The 16,181-nt window shown below is 59.0% G+C and overlaps 1 protein-coding gene across 1 annotated transcript in view; it reads right to left on the reverse strand.

Annotated features, from left to right (window-relative positions):
* Positions 1-314: 314 nt before the first annotated feature.
* The window catches only part of LOC111159079 (eukaryotic elongation factor, selenocysteine-tRNA specific), a 248,509-nt gene continuing 232,642 nt past the window's right edge, over positions 315-16,181 (reverse strand). Inside the window, exon 7 of the mRNA XM_022521467.1 lies at positions 315-839. Within this exon, the coding sequence (XP_022377175.1) occupies positions 649-839 (191 nt within the window). The 3' untranslated portion in view covers positions 315-648. The remainder of the gene's footprint in view (positions 840-16,181) is intronic.

Consider the following 16,181-nt stretch of genomic DNA (forward strand, 5'->3'; position numbering starts at 1 on the left):
TCTGACCTGATGCCCTCGCCCGATAACTCGTGGCTCCCCAGCACTCCACGGGGGCCCTTCCCGGCAGAGCCCTTTCCGGACTTGGCGGTCCAGAGAACCCCCGTGTCCCTTAAGGCCCAGGAGACACCCCCGGGGCCACCCAGCCTGGCCTAGGGGCCTGACACCCTGTGAACTCCTCAGCCCACTCCCGCTGGGCTTTGAGTTCTGGTTCCTCCAGCTCTTCTCTGGGTGGGAAACTGCTTAACTCCCTTGATATTCCCCCTCAGGAACGGGCATGGGGGGCCCTTCCAGGTGAAATCACAGAGACCAACAGAGCGGGCAGACGCCCTGGGGCATTTATTTGTAGCCGGCAAGTGCCAGGCCATCTACGGCAGGGTGTGGATTAGCCCTCCCACGGCTGCCTGCGGGGCGACCTGGGAAACGCTGGCCCCCAGCAGCTCGGAGGGCACCAGGACAGACCCTCTGAGCCTCGGCCCTGAAGCCGCTGCTGCCTCACTCCCCAGGCTTCTCACTGGGGCATAGTGCAGGCCCAGGGCCCGCATCTGCAGTGTCATGGGGAGGGATACACGAAAGGAGGGCAAGGCACATCTGGTCTGATGCTTGGCACTGCAGCCCAGCCTGGGGGCCTGGGCAAGGTCACAGGAACATTCAGGGAGACTGGACCATGCGCTTGTGAGTGTCGAAGACATAGCGCTTGAAAGACAGGCTGACAGCCACGTGCTGTGCAGGCTCGGGCCGCTCGGCCCCCTCCTCCGGCTTGGCTGCTTCTCCTCGGCCAGCTCGGCCCCGCTTCTTGAGGGTGGGCGTCAGCATCTTCTTGGACTCCGGGCTGAGGCCACCTGCAAGGCACGGAAAGAGAGCCCGTTACTCTGCCACTCCCAACCTGCTGCTCTCTGCCCTAGATGGGCACCCGCTCATGCTGGCACATCTTCAAATCTCCTTCCCCCAACTCAGTGATACCCTCACTCTCTCCTAGGCCAGGCCAGGACCCCGGTGCCACTCTGGGCTCACTCCCTTCTGCCTCTTTGCCCAGCCAATGGACCCCCAAGTCCTAGGGTCCACTCTGCCACCTAAATCCCACATTCCAGCCCCTCCCCCACCATGCTGGTCCACGTCAGGGGCCTGTCCAGCTTGGAGCTCAGCAGGGCTCCCCACCTCCGTGTCCCAGTCCCCTGCCCACCCACCCACTCTGCACTCAGGCTCTATGCGGATTAGCCTCACACTTACTGGCCACGTCCTTCTCCTGCTCTAAATGGTCCTACTGTTTCCCAGGACACTCACGCTAAAACACGTACACTGAAACTGACTTTTGAGTTTCCCTGGGCTAGGTGTTCTCCAACTGTCCCTGGAGATCCATTCTCTGCTCCTCTGTGTGCCTGGGAGGCGGACCTCTGCAGACAGCATATAGGCTCCTGTGCCCTCTGGCTGCAGGTTAGGTTCAGCCAGTGGGAGTCCCAACAGATCAGAGGGTGGGAGGAGAGAGCAGCTGGGGTGTTGATTCCTGTTCCCTAAAGCCGGCACTCCTGCTGGGGAGCCTTCTCCCTGGGCTTTCGCATACACTGTCTCTCCACGCAGGGGTGGGAGCAGCCCCCACCGGTTTCCATCACATTTTACAGGCTCCTTTAAACCAGCACCCTCTCGTCACTCCCTCCACTATGTACAGTATACAGACTTTATGTTCATTCTCTTCAGCCAAATGACGGAGTGGAAATCAGACCCCTGCTAACACCCTAAAGCCAGCCCCAGCTCTTCTAGCCGCTTCACCCATTGCTTTTGTGCATTCCCTGCCGCCCCAAGGAACACGTGACCATTCCTGGGCTCCCTGCAGTCAGGCTTACGAGCCTCTGCACAGGCTGTTCCCTCTGCCTGGAACGCGGTTCCCCACCTTGGCGACGGAAGAAGGCTCGCTCATCTCTGCGCACCTGGCTGCACTCCTGGAACACTAGGCTTTCTCTGGGGCTTGTCTTTTTGAGGAAACTGCTTGGTAGCAGCATGGCCCAGCGTCTTTGTGGGCTGCTGGCCAGGGTGAGAGTCGGCTGCTTTGAGCACAGGCAGAGAGGCTCTGGCTCCAAGGCTGTGGCCAAGGCCTCAGACCAGCTTTGTAAAAGCAGAGCGCTCTGGAGCTGGCTGCTCACAACCCTGCTGAGGGAAGCCGGTGGGAGCAAGTTGGCAGGGCTGTGGTGGGGGTGAGCGGAGGGGGCGCTGTGAGACTGGCATGGGGCAAAGAGGCCCAGGGGGCGGTGGCTCCAGGAGCGACTACTGGGAGAGCTGGGTACACAGCCTTCATTCCTGGCAAGGGGCAAGTGAGGTGGAGCCCAGCCCACACTGTGCTTGCCAAGAGGGGTCCTGGCAGGCCTGCGTCCCCCCACTTCCTTCTAATATGCACAGAGGGGCTGTTTTGGCCAGTGGACCCAGAGGCTGAGTCCAAAGCTGGTGGGAAGCGGGGGCTGGGCACCAGGCAGAGGGCTCCCTTCCCTGCGTGCCCTGCTGCACCTGATCTGTGTCTGTCAGCGCCTGAAGGGCCTCGTCCTTCGGCCCAGTGTTGGCCGGGTGTTTGTGGTCTCCCCAGGAAGCCAGAAGTGGTACTCTGGTGTCAGGCTTCAGTGCCTTTGCTTACCCTGTCCCCACCAGGTGGGGAGCTCTTGGTGGCTGGGGTATGTGGATTATTCCGTTTAGGCGAAGCACTCATGCATGTTTGCTGAAGCAACCCCTTTTTCGTACAGAGGCAAAAACAGAGCCCCCAGAAGGGCACGGACTGCCTCTAGGCCCCACAGTGAGGAATTTGAACTCTGGGCTTGCAGCTGCTGGCCAATGCGGGTCACTGCTCCCCAGCCCATCACTCAGTGCGGGTCCACCTTTGGCAGGGGATTACCTGCTGTGAGGGTACCATGGAGGTTTAGAAAGGTGACCAGGAGGCTGCCTTGAGGGACACTGGAGAGTCAGCCAGGGGTAGCTCTACCTCCTGGAAGGGGACTTGGTCTCCCTTCTACAGGCAAAGATGAGACTGCTGGTCTCTCAAAGCCTGCACCCCCAGGAAGGCCGGGACTCGTGGCTGATGTGGATGGAGCTCTGGGATGCTGGGGGCCTGCGGGACCTGGACCAAGTGGAGCCGTCCTCTGGCTGGGCAGCACGGTGTCCGATCGCAGGCTCCACACCCAGCAGGATAGCGCACCTCTGGAATGGGGCGTGGGAATGGCCCCGGGCCAGGCCCCCAAGCTAGCGCCAGGCCTGCAGGTATCTGCCTCCCCAGATCAGAGCCCCAGCCTTCCTTCTGCAAACAGAGAAGGTGGCTGGCACCAGACCCTGACAAATGGCACGGGCAGCCTGTCTCCCTCTGGTGCCAGGAGGTCTGATGGCTGAAGAGGCGTGGGGCTCCCCGGCGTCTGCGCGGGGCTGGGGAGACAGGCATGGCCCAATCGGCGGTCCATCTCGCCCGCGCTGGCTCTCGTTACGCACCGGGCATACCTCACATGGCCCAAAGCAGGCAGACCCAGAAAATCTCTCTGGCACTGGTGAAGATGTGGCCATCGAACTGCTCTTCTGAGATGGTCAGGCTCATTGCCTCTGCTCCATTTTGGGGTGGCCTGGACACAACTGTGGATTTGGAGCAAATGTCCCCAGGAGCCACTCTGTTTTCTGCTGGCCTTTCTCCCCCTTAGCCAGACAGCCAATGGAGGGAAGCGAAGGGCAGGTCGGGATATGGGGCGGTCAGAGCTGCTGCCCTCACCGAGCTTCCCCCAACCTGGGCCTGCATCTTTCCCAGGGAAACATTCACACAGCGCTCCAGGACAGGAGACAAGGGTGGTGAGCACACAGACCAGGGCCTGGCCCCCGCGGAGTTTACAAGTCTCAGAAGGGGCAGAGAGAAAACAAGCCAGCAAGATAGACAGCCACCAAGGTGGTCAAGGAAGCAAAAGTGCCTTGTCACTGGGAGGGGAGGGTGGCCAGGTCATATGGGCCCAGGGCTGACTTTTCTGAGGAAGAGCTCTGAATGGCAGGGCGGGGGGGCTTGGGGGGATGGGGGACTGGGGTGGGTGCGGGTGACAGGGACTGGCTGCATGGAGATCCTGGGCAAGGGTCTGCAGGCAGAGGGAGTCTGAGTCCCCAGTACTGGCAGGGTAATGAGCATGATGCCTGAGGACAAATGAGGACGTGTGGCTGCAGGCCAGTGGGGCTGCGAGGGGACCCCAGCTTACCATGTCCATGTAACACACCCTGTGTGCCACACACCTCAGGCACCCAAACCAGGGAGGGTCCCAGAGACCTTGTCGGGGGGCTCAGAGTGGGGAGGGAGGCGGCCAAATGCCAACTGTCTACCTGCCTGGCATCCCTCAGGGCTCCTTCAACTTCCTATAGGCTGAGGGACACGGGCAAGCAGGACCATCCTGCTCTCACAGAGCTACCATCCTCTTTTAGGGACCTCCCTTTGAAGCACTCCCTCGTAGGCACTTAGGTCTGGGAGCTATGTGTGGCCCCTCCTGGAATGGCCCCCAACGTGGGGAGCATGTTTGGAGCTCCTGGCTTCTGACTTCTGCACGCCTCTGCTCGGACGTGACCTGGCCTGTATGTGTCCCCGAACCGTTCATTCCCTTCACCCCAACACACCAGCTGCATTCCCATCGCGGGGCCTTGGCATTCACGGGTTCCTCTGCTGGAAGATCGGCCCCAGCAGTTCCACTGGCTCCCAGGCCCACCTCATTCTAATTGCTGTGCAAATGTCACCTCCCAGCGTGGCCTTCCTGACCACCTCACTCCAGCTGCCCTGACCCCTTCCACCCAGCTCTGTTTTTCCAATAGCTAAGATCACCTTCCAACATACCGCTGCGAGTTCCTCATTCTGATGTCGGTCATCTGCCCCGCCCAAACATGAGTTCTACCACCGCAGGGATTTTGTCTCTCTGTGCATAGCTGGAAGCCCAACATCGAGAAGGATCCTTGGCTCAGAGGAGGGCCTCAAAGAATACCACCGAGGAACAAACAGTGGCTACGAAGCTCTCACAGTGGTCTCCGCGTGGACGCAGCAACCCATTCCAGGCATTCAGTCCTAACGAGGACCTGAGATTTGTACACATAGATGTCCCCACGCATGCAGGCACTTAGCCCTCACAGCACAGTGTGGAAGACACTGAGGTCCAGGCCAGTAACCGGCCCCCAGTCACACAGGTCTGGAGAGGCAGAGCTGGGCTCGGTGAGGCGACCTGGTGCTGAGGTCTGGGTGCACCGTGGAGGCCTGTGAAGTTCCAGGGGTGCTGAGACCCGCAGCAGGGCAGTCAGGATAGGACTGGCGTGTGTTTGCTGGGGCAAGATAGTTTAGGAGATGAACTGACCCCTGAGAAGAGTTTAAAGTCACAAAGACAAATGTACGAGTTAATTGGGGGAAAGACCCCACAGGAATACAAACTGTTGGAAGATTTCTGCTCTAACTCTCCTGCACCCAGGCCGGAGCCCAGAGGAAGCACAGTGCTGCCCCGCACAGTCTGGCTGCCGGATGCGTGGGCACATGGGGAGGCTGCGGGGAGGGTCACACAGCTCCAGGAGGGTGGGCAGGGGAGGGAGGAGAGGGGGCGTCCCCCTCAGCCAGGTCTGCCTGCATGTCCTGGTTAAGGCTCTCAGAGCTGTTGCTGTGGGCCAGGAAGCTCACTGCCATCTCTAAGCCAGAGGAGTCATCTCTGTAGCAATCTGGCCCTGCCTGCTGAAGGGCGGGCTGAGCACAACCTGGGGCCATGCTCATGGCTCCTCCATGGCCGCCAGAAGCCCTTGGTTTCTGACACCGGTGGGGGGAGGGGAGGGGAGAGGGCACCAGCTTAGAGCATCGCCTTCTACAACCTACTGAGGGTCCACCCCCCACTCCCCGCCCTTGCTGCCCTGTCCTGGCGTAGGAGGCCTCTGGGGCACTCCCCAGGGGGCCCTTCTCTGTCGTCCTGCTCCCCCCACCGGCCGTGGAGGAGTTGCTCGAAGGCTCATGCGCAGCTCTGGACTGGGTTCTACCAAAAGGATAAAGTCTGTCTTCTTACTCGACATCCAAGACCCTGGGTCATACAGTGTGTGTGCCTCCTTCTGCCCCTCACGCTCTTCTGACTCCCACTCCCACTCCCATTCTGCCAGGAGAAATCAAGCAGGGCCTCCAACTACCTCCCTTTGTGTGAAACGCTCTTCCCTGCCCTTCCTGTCTGGCTAATGCCTGCTCTGCCACTACCCCCGTGGGAAGGCTTTCCTCACCTGCCTGGGCTGAGCAGGATCCCTCTTGGAAGCCTACTTGGCATGTTTTTTGCATCCCTCTCCCTCATGGCCTGTAAGGGGGATTGGGAGGAGATGGCCCCTGCAGTGCCCGGCACAGGGCCTGGCAGACAGGCTCAGGGAGTGTAGGATGGATAAAGGCAAAGGGAAAGCACTGGCTCAGGGGTGCAGGGCAGCAGAAGTAAAAGTGCTCCCGCAGAGCCCGTGCCTCCGGGACTAGGAAATACCTGTCTGTGAGCTGGTGGCCCAAGGAGAGGCCCAGGCTCAGACGATGGGCCCCCTGCCCCCTGTGACCCGGAGCCTGGCTCCGTACCTGGCGGGGTGCGCACGGAGTGAAACGAGCTATGTGTGTGAAGTTCACACCGCGGCCCTTACTTCAGAGGCCCTCAGCACATGTCTCTGGCTCCTTCTCCCCAAACTTCAGGATTCTTGGAGCTGAGCTGCCCTGCTCCATTCCCTAGCAAGCCCGGGGCCAGGATGCAGTGGGGGTGGGCCAGCATGACCCCCGGGGTGACGCTGCTGGTCGTGGCTTTCCTTGAGAACACTCTCCCAGGGCCGGGCTGGCCTTTCTCACCGAGCGCCAGCTCCACACAAAGGCACAGTGGGCTGGAGGCTGCTGGGTCTTGGCTTGGGCCAGGGGTAATCAGGGAAGAATGCGGGAAGCACAACTGTTTCCCAAGGCCTGGCCGCGGGTGCCGCCCCGACATGGCCATCAAAGGCCGGCAAATTGCCTCCAATTGCTGGCGTCGCTTTCATGTCGGGGGCCAGACTGGAAGAGGGGCCTCCACGCTGGTGGGCGGCTTGCACCCCCCAGTGGGAACGGAGCCCTTGCAAGCAGCTTGGGGTCATGGGCCCCCTTGGTGGCCCCATGGGGCTGTAGCCAAGTCCAGCCACTCCGGCTTCCCCTCCTGGAACAAGCAGCTTTGGAAAGAGCCGAGATGACAGGGTGGAAAGAGAGCGGGGGCAAGGGGCGGGGGGGCCCTTTCTGGGGTCAGCATCCTGGTGATGACGGATGGCCTGGGGAGCTCAGAGGGACATGCCTGGCAGCTGGGCTGGGCTGACACTGCGGGTGGCTGGGATGGATGGCTGTGGAGGGCCTCGAATCCAGCCAGTCCCGGAGTCCAGACTGGGTGCTCGGCCTGTAAGTAGGAGGGATGGGCTGCCCGAAGGAGGGAACCCATCAGCGAGGCTGAGCTTCCTCAAACAGCACGGCTGTTCCATCACCCAGTGGGCTGCAGGGTCAAACTTCACCCGAAGGAACAGGGGTCTCTGCCTGCCCGCCCTGTTCACGAAGCTGCCCCGGAGAGGTCACAGGTGGTCACGGGAGGTATGGGTGGCACGGCGCTTCAGAGGTCTCATTGGGCAGGATGGACGCCTGAGGGGGAGGCTGGGCAGTAGGGCCCCTTTGGGTCTGCCTCACACAGGGCTGTTGTGGCCGCACTTGCCCACAGCCCCACAGCAGTTGGTGGTGGTGCTGAGATTTGAACCCAGATCCCTCCATAAGCCAGTGGCCTAGAGTGGCACGGACCCTGTACCAGCTTGGTTCCGACCATGCCAGGGGAGAGGAGAGGCCCAAGGAGGACAGGGAACCTGGTTTTTGGCATAAGGCCCAGAGGCGAGCTGGCACTCAGAGGGCCTACAGAGGGGAGAATGGCCGGGAGGGCAGCCCTTGGGGACACCAGTCAGCAGGCTCCCTTTGCGCAGGTCCCTGATCTCATCTGTGAGAGGTGCTAGTGACACCTTTGTGCCTAGTGGCTAACGGAACCTTCCCACCTCTCTTCGCCAGCCCTGGTTTTCCCGCATTTATCCAGGGGAGTGCAAGCCTTGAACGCGCTGGTTGGGGCTGGGAAAGCTGCCTGGTTTTCTCTCCTTTCTCTTCCTGCTATGGATCCCATACATAAACAAAGATGCAATTTGCTTTAAAAAGATAAGGTGATTAAGTTTTTATCAGACATGTATTCCGCTGTCCCAGCAACAAAGGGAATTAGGGGAAGGCGGGCGACAGAACAGCCCCTTTATTGGAATTGCGCTCTTTCCAAGGCTCTCGAGCGCACACTCGACAGGCTCCTCGCGGCCCCTTTGATTGGGTGGAGGCGAGGCAACGGGCGCCCGCACCCCCATTTTGATGTCTTAATGTTGCCTAATTCCTCCTTTAATTTATATTAAGCTTCTTAGCAGCAATGATGAATTCTTCAAAAACAAAAAAGGACCCTTTGCACAAATCTTTCCCACACCATGTAAATTGAAATTATAATGCAGTCAAGCCTTTGGAGATTGGGGGTGCATGGGGAGGGAAACCCAGAGCATTATGGGGAAGGAAGGATTTTGTTTTAAGGCAAAAACAAAACTAGTCTGAGAAAGGAAATGACTTGGTCTCGAGGATCAGAGGCTCCATGATTAGATGGGCAGTCCAGGTGGAGGAAAGTCTGCTGTCACACAGGGGGAGAGTGAGGGGGCGGCTGGGGGGCATTCTAAACTACTCAACACCATGTGATGTTGGCTCCCACTTGTTCCTTCCAGGGGCGGCCCAGCACCGGCATGATTCCTGCTCACTTGGGGTATGGTCTCATCCCCCTGAAGTGACTGTGGGTGTGGTCACCGAGGCTTGTCGTGCCTGCCGCCCAGGATGGACTCTATATCCCACCTAGGGCATTCCTCGTGTGCAGCCCAGAAGCTCAGGCAGGGCTCAAACCCTTGCTTGAGTCTGCACAGCGCTGGCTGGCGTGGCACTCCACGAGAGCCCCTTCCCTCAGGGATCCCCCAGGCCCTGCAGGAGCAGGATGCTGCCATTGGGGCCTGGGTGCTGGCCTCTTGGCGTGAGTTGCCATGCTGCTCTCCTGCCAGTGCCACCTTCTGATCTGCTTGTGGGTCTCCTGCTGAAAAGATCTTTCTGGAACAAAACCTGATCATCGGGGCGCCTGGGTGGCTCAGTGGGTTAAGCCTCTGCCTTCGGCTCAGGTCATAATCTCAGGGTCCTGGGATCGAGCCCCAACATCGGGCTCTCTGCTCAGCAGGGAGCCTGCTTCCCCTCCTCTCTCTGCCTGCCTCTCTGCCTACTTGTGATCTCTCTCTGTCAAATAAATAAATAAAATCTTTAATAATAAAAAAAGAAAACCTGATCACCCCTCCCAGTTCAAAATCTTCAGCCATTCCTCAGGCAAGGGTCCAAATTCCTCTAGCCCAGCTCCTCCCAAACTACCTCCTGCAGACACTGTGTGTCCTCACCTCCATCACTCACCCATACATAGGGCTCCCCATTCACCCTGCCCTGGCTCTTCCCGGTGCTCTCTCATCTTGGGGTGAGCTGCAACACTTGTCTGCCTGGCAAACCTCACTCCTTTGGTTTCTCGGCCAAGGGCTTAGTTAGCATCTTGGCTCGGCCTCCTGTGATGTGTTCCAGATCTCTCTCCTCCAAGAAGACCACAGCCTTCCACACGGCTTCAAGTCCAGACCCTGTGTCCTCAGGAGACAGGTGCAGCCTACAGCAGTGGCTGGCAGTTCCAGGAAGGGGTGCTACTGGGGACCCGAGCCCGCCTGCACTCTGCCTCATCTATCAGTGTGCTGGGCCCTGACAGCTGGCTCTCTCCCAAGGGTGACCCCCCCCTCCCGCCCACTGAGAGTCAGAGTTCACCCCCCTGTCCATCTGGCTCCTAATCACCCACCCACTGCTGGGCAACTGAGTCAGGCCCTGTCAATTTGCAGGAGGCTTGGGGAACGGGAGGTTGGCCAACTGCCAGCCGGGCTGCTCGAGGAGGCAGGAATGCGCTGGCCCTTTCCTTCCGAACGTGTCACATCTGCCTAGATCTAGAGGCCTGCGCCTCAGCACCCAGGGGACCTGGACCCTAGTCCCAAGCCCTACGCTCACACTCCCCATCAGCACACGCGGGTGGGGACCTGACTGTTCAAAGGGAATGCGCCAAGTGCTCCATGAGTGGGGGTGTGCCAGACATGGGGGGCAGGGGCGGGGTGTGGTGCTGGTGACTGCAGCCTGGGGTGAGCTGTCTCTGAATGGCAGTTTCTGGAAGGAGATCCTGGACAGTAGTGTCCACAGGGACTCCTGGCTGGCCCTCTAGGCTGTCTGACAAAGCTTCTAGGTGGGGAAGCAGGAGTGAGGCAGGCTTCACAGGTCAGTGGCTGGGTAGGGGACGGGCTAGGTCATCTGCCTCCACCTCTGTCACCACTGTCACAGGACACTAGTGTTCTCCTCAACACACCACCCAGCCAGGTGGGTCAGATGGCATCTCACTCAAGCTTCCAGACATCCTGTAAGTCATTTTCTAGGCAGGGGAGCTGACTGCCCAAGGTCACACAGCTGGCAAATGGGGAGTAGGACTTCGCATTCAAGCCTGTGGTTTTACAAAGCTGTCCACCTGCTGCTGGCCTGAGAGTCTAGCCATGGGCCTGGCCACCCCAGGGCCCTGCTGTTTCTCACTGGCAACAAAGGAACAGGGACGGCCATGCCATGGGTGGGGGTGGGGCACAGGGAGCTGAGGCTACTGCCACTGAGTGTGGGGAGGAGATGGCAAAAGGCAAGGGCACTGGCATGACTGGGAACCACTCTGACTTGGACAGTAGGCACCTCCCAGCCTGGGGCAATGTGGGCGGGGCCAGGTGGGGACCTTCTCTCCAGAGACTTCCAGGGATGACGCCTTACATGCCTGTCTGTTCTGGGTTCCAACAGCGGGGACTGCTGGAACTTGGCCCACTGCCTTGACAGATTCTGAGGGTGGCCTAGATGGCAGAGAGGGGATCTGAAGTAGAAAGACCATCTTGTGTGAGGCTGGCCTAGCCCAACTGGTCCCCAAAACGGGCACCAGTCAGTTCTCAATAATCATGAAGGGAACAGCAGTGGTAAGCCTAGCTAGCACTCACTCTGCCTTTATCACGTGCCAGGCCCCACTCAGAGTGCTTCTGTACATGCTGCTCCTCCACTTCTCAACTGCTCCCTGGGTGCTGACTCCATTTATACACACAGGAACAGAGGCACAGAGAGAGTCAGTACGAGTCCAACATCATACAGCAAAGACGTGGCAGGCTGAGCTCAAGCTTTCAGTCCAGCTTCAGGCCCTGTTGTACCAAGTGCTGGTGCCCCTGGGACCACCCTCAGGTCCTGGGCCTGCCCCCACATGGCCTCTGTCATGGTTGTCCATGAGCTCACTTCCCTGACTATGACTCTCTCTGAGGACAGAGATTAGATCCCAGAGCCTGGCACAGTGCCTGGCCAGGGAAGGATCAGAAAAGCACTTTACCATACCTTAACCTGTGCAAAGAGGACACAGTATCTACTCCCAAGAAGCTGAGGCCCAGGGATCCAGAATGATTCACCCAAGTGATCACACAAACAGCTAGTGGCAAACAAGTGATCACACACTGTCATTACTACTTGGATCCTGAGCTCTTTTACAAAGGTAGCCAGAGGAGACGGGTCCCCCTTCTTCCAGACGGCGCTCCAGAATGTCACCCTCCTGCTGGTACGATGAGCCTGACTTTGCCAGTGATGGGCACACACATACACACGCACCCACACACGCACAAGCATGCACACATATGTGAACACACACACAACCCTCTGGACCGAGAGACGTCCTGGAGGGTGGGATCTGTTCCTCTGGTGGGTTCTGTTTAGCTCCCGGAACACAATGGCCACCGAGTCAGTCTAGGTAATTGTCAGAGGACCGTGACCAGGGCCAGGAGCTTTCCTAGAGACAGGCTTCAGTGAGAATGGGGCAGGCAGGGGAGATGGCCCAGGTCTGGACACGAGGCCATGGGACATGGTGGCCTTACTGCCCTGCTCTGAGTGTTAGTATCCTCCTCAGTCAGGATGAGGAATGACCGAGTATGGCCGACGGCGGGAGCTGCCTCCAGGAGACCAGTGGCTGCTCCTGGACTCTGTCCAACCTATCCCTCCATGGAGACCTGGATTTGCCCCTCGTGCAGGTGCCCTTCTCCATGGATGGCCCCTTGAGGCCGGCCGTGGGGGAGGGGCACGGTTCCCAGTGGCCCTCATGGAGACGGTCGCCGCCACCAAGGGAGCTGAATTTTAATACTCCAAACATTCACTCCCTAAATGTGTACACTCTTTAACAGCAGTTAATCTTCAATTAAAATACCTAGAGCAGAAACTAAGATAACTGGTTTAAAAGGTAGAGCTTATTGACAATAAAAGTCTTCTTCGTATTGCTTTTCTTTAAAAAAAATTCCACATATTAAAAATGTCATTTTTATGACTTGGGAAAAAAAACCTCATCCAGAGTAATGAAGGCGAACAAAGGCCCGGGGAGCAGTCATCTTCTAGGCCCATATGCGGCGTCCTGATTACTGTATCAGCCCTGTTTCCAGAGCAGAGAGAGAGGCAAGCGGGCGCCGGGGCTGGCTGTCCTCTCTGGCTGACAGGCAAGGGCGGGTAGGGAGCTTCGGGCGTCCCTCTCCACACTCTTGATTTGACAGCTGTGAGCTCCGAGGGTTCACCCCCTCTTCGACCTGTGAAGACTAGAGCCGGGGTGAGCACAGGCGTGCCCACGCTTCCACACGGGCACACAGGGCTGTGAGCACACGCATGTCCCCTTGCGGCTGGGTCCCAGACTTGGCTGCCTGACCACCCACCTGCCACACCAACACCCAGTGTGCCCTCAAAGGCCGGCTAGACCCTTAGTACGTGCACATGGTGGCCAGTTGGTGGCTCTCTGCTGTGTACAGTGGGCACCAGAACCTGGGCCAGCTCACACCCCTTCCACCCTCATGCCCACATGACTGCGTGGGTCCCCAGTGCCCTGTGCAGGACCTGGCATTGCGGCCTTAGTCCCACCTTGTCCTGGTCCTTTTCCCCTGCATTTTATACCACAGCCGTCTCTGGATTGCTGGCCATCACTACTGGCCCGGGGGCTCTCGGCAGGCACGACAGGGATGGGGTGCCCTCCTGCGGCTCTGCGCAACCCCACGCACCTGCTAACGGGCTGGTGTGGACCCTCGTCTGCTGCTGTGTGTTCGCCTTCTTCCCAAAAAGCGTCTCTGGCTCTGCCCTGGGCAGGATTTAATCACCTGCAGGCCACGGGGCTCAGATCCTTCATCAGACCCTGGGGGGAGGTTATGTTCCATCCGGGAGGCCTCCCCTCTCCTGAGTCTGGCTCTGGCTTGGGGTACCTCCAACCAAGTGTTCCTCCATCCTCAGGAGCCTGGGGGGCCTGAGGTTGGGCACAGCACTGATGGATCTGAGCTCATATCCGTGGTGGGTCTCTGTGCCAATAGGAACACGTGAGGGGTTCCTCCTGGGAAGGGGAGCATGTGTATCACAGAACAGCTGTCACCATGGTCCATTTCCCAGGCATGGCCCTGTACCACAGCCAGCCATCGGAAGGTCCCTGGGCTAGGAGCTCTGGGCTCTGCAGGGTACTTGGGAGATGGCCCCATAAACCTCAGTTTCCATGACTGTGAAATGGGCCAAGTGACCCCTGCTCTAGCAGGGAGCAGGGAAGAGCCCCTCAGAGAGGCTGTGAGCAGATGTGGCTCAGAGCCCCAGAGAGCCAGGCACAGGAAGGGGCCCTGCCGATGAGGCCGTGCCTTTCCCAGCCTTGGGAACGACACCTTCATCTGCTTTGTTTTTTTCAGAGAAAGTCTGTGGGGGCCTTAAATATCAGGTGCCGGGGCTATTGGTGCTGGGGAGTGAGCTGCCACACACCGCTCTGGGCACACGGGTGCGTGTGCACCACATACGTGCACCTGTGTGGGTGTGATGACAGGAGCCGAGGTGGCCTGAGGTTGGCTCTGAGGAAGCTCCTCTTCTCTGAAGACCTGACGGACCAGGAGAAACCCAGGGCACCAGGAGATGGAGAGCGCTGGTGAGACTCACCACCCCCTTCTTGGGTCCCAGCACCCCCACACCAGCCCCAGGGGCACTCAGCACCCTGTAGAGAGCAAGCCTGGGCCGGGTCCCCCCAGCATCTTGTGTCACCCTCCAATAAGTAGGTGGGGCACAGGTGTGGTCACTGGTGTGGCTGGGGGCATAACAGTTGAGCAGAAGGGCCCGGGCACTCAGAGAGTGAGAGGGCCTCCATTATGTGGCCTGGCTCTGCCCAAAGCCCACAGCCATGCTGGCCGGGGCACAGAGCTGGGCAAGGTCGCAGGGCAGCGGGCATACGGCCTAGTGTCTCAAGGGTGGAGGCACTTCTGAGGGTCACCTGAGGAGGTCAGGCCAACCCAGAAGGGGTGGGGGCCCTTCTGTCTCTTGGGCAGATGGAGGAAGACGGTGCCGTGAGATGGGCAGAACTTGGGGCTGGAGACAACTTCATTTCTGACCCTTTGGAAGCAATGAGCACATCAGCGGCCACAGTCTTCAGAGGTGAAATGAAGCTCAGGAGTCTGTACAAGGTATGCAGTCTGTTCATGCATTTACTCGATTGTATTTATGGAGTGCCCACCTCGTGTCAGGCACTGTACTGGGTACTGGGCCTGGCACAGCTTACTTTCCAGTGGGGAGACATGCCACTCGACCCCATGAAAATGGCTGGCCATGGTGCTGATGGTGCTTGGCAGGAGGGCAGGGAGCTCTGCGGCTCTACAGACCAGGGCCAGCTGTCTCTCTAGGGACCAGGCACCGGAGCCAAATGAATGAACATTCTGGTCAGGTTTCTGAATCTGACAGAGGTCTGCACATGCCACTCTTGCTTCTCTGGTAGTCAAAGTTCTAATCCTTCTAAGGTCCCCAAACACAGAGACAAGGGAGGAAAAGTTCCCCGAGGCCCCTCCGCGTCTGAAATGAGTGACCCAGAAGTCTCTGTGCCACCGAGTCGATCTTGCTGCTCCTGCCCATGGCCGCTCCCCCCGCCTCGGGGTAAAATCAAATCAAAATTGCACGGGCTCCCATGGGCTCCACGGGCTCCTCTCCTCCGGACCCAGCCCAGCAGCAGTGTTCCACATGCACACATGGACATGGGCCATGGGCTCCGCGGTGCTTGATCCTAGACCGTTCCTTCTCCTCTCTCTCCCCATTTCCCGCCTCACACCTCCTACACCTCCTCCACAGAATGAGGGAGGGTGGGAGACGAAATGAAGGCAAGCTACAGACCTCCACACACTAGCCCGTTTGTTTGCACCCCTGAGGCTGGAACAGCCCGCCCAGCTCTTTCACTGGGCAGAGGTTCAGGCCCCTGCTCTGAACAAGCCCCACGCATTTGTCTTCATCAAGACCTTGACTTGCCAGAGCAAAGTAAATCATACCCGAGTTCTCTGAGGAGGCAGGAGATCCCCCGCCCCGCACTTTCAGGAGGGAACTCACTCTCACAACACATGGGTAGCTGCGACAATACAAAGAAAATCTAGGCCCAGCGCATTCTATTTTAAAATGCCTATTGTGCCTGGCTTCCCTGCCTGTAGGACTAAAATCTAGGTGTTCAGCGCCTCGCTTGTGCCCACACACTGAGCCACCCCACCCGCCTGACTCCCAGCTTTGGCTGTCTGAGCAGCAGGCCAGCAACGTGGAAAAGAGGGTGGGATCGGATCCGCATGGGCAGAGGGCTGAGCACGAGTACACTGTGTGCTTACTCTCAAGGTAGGCAGTGGGCCTGTTACCTCATCTGTAAAATGGGCACAGTCCCTATCACCCACGGTCGATACGTGGATTAATGCAAGAGGAGGATGGTGGCACGTAGGAGGAGCTCCAGAGGTGCCTGGCTTTCTCTCCGCACTGGTGGCCCCGCTTACCAAGGCGGCTCTGAGTCGTCAGGGTGCTGGCAGAGCTCATCGAGCCCTCCCCAGACACTGGTGGCTGTCATTATGGTGTAGGACGGCAGCTATAATGTCCCTGTGCGCTGTCCCTGCTTGTTCTGTCAGCTCACGGCCCCCCCGGCTCAGATCAACTGGGCTCCAGATTCCGAGGAGGGATTTGACCCAGACAAGCACCAGGCCCAAGGCCTGGCCCGGACCGTATCAGACAGTCAGCGGGAGATGGG

This window comes from Enhydra lutris, unplaced genomic scaffold (assembly GCF_002288905.1).
Source record: "Enhydra lutris kenyoni isolate GAN:26980312 unplaced genomic scaffold, ASM228890v2 scaffoldscaffold66, whole genome shotgun sequence".
Classification (NCBI taxonomy): Eukaryota; Metazoa; Chordata; class Mammalia; order Carnivora; family Mustelidae; genus Enhydra; species Enhydra lutris.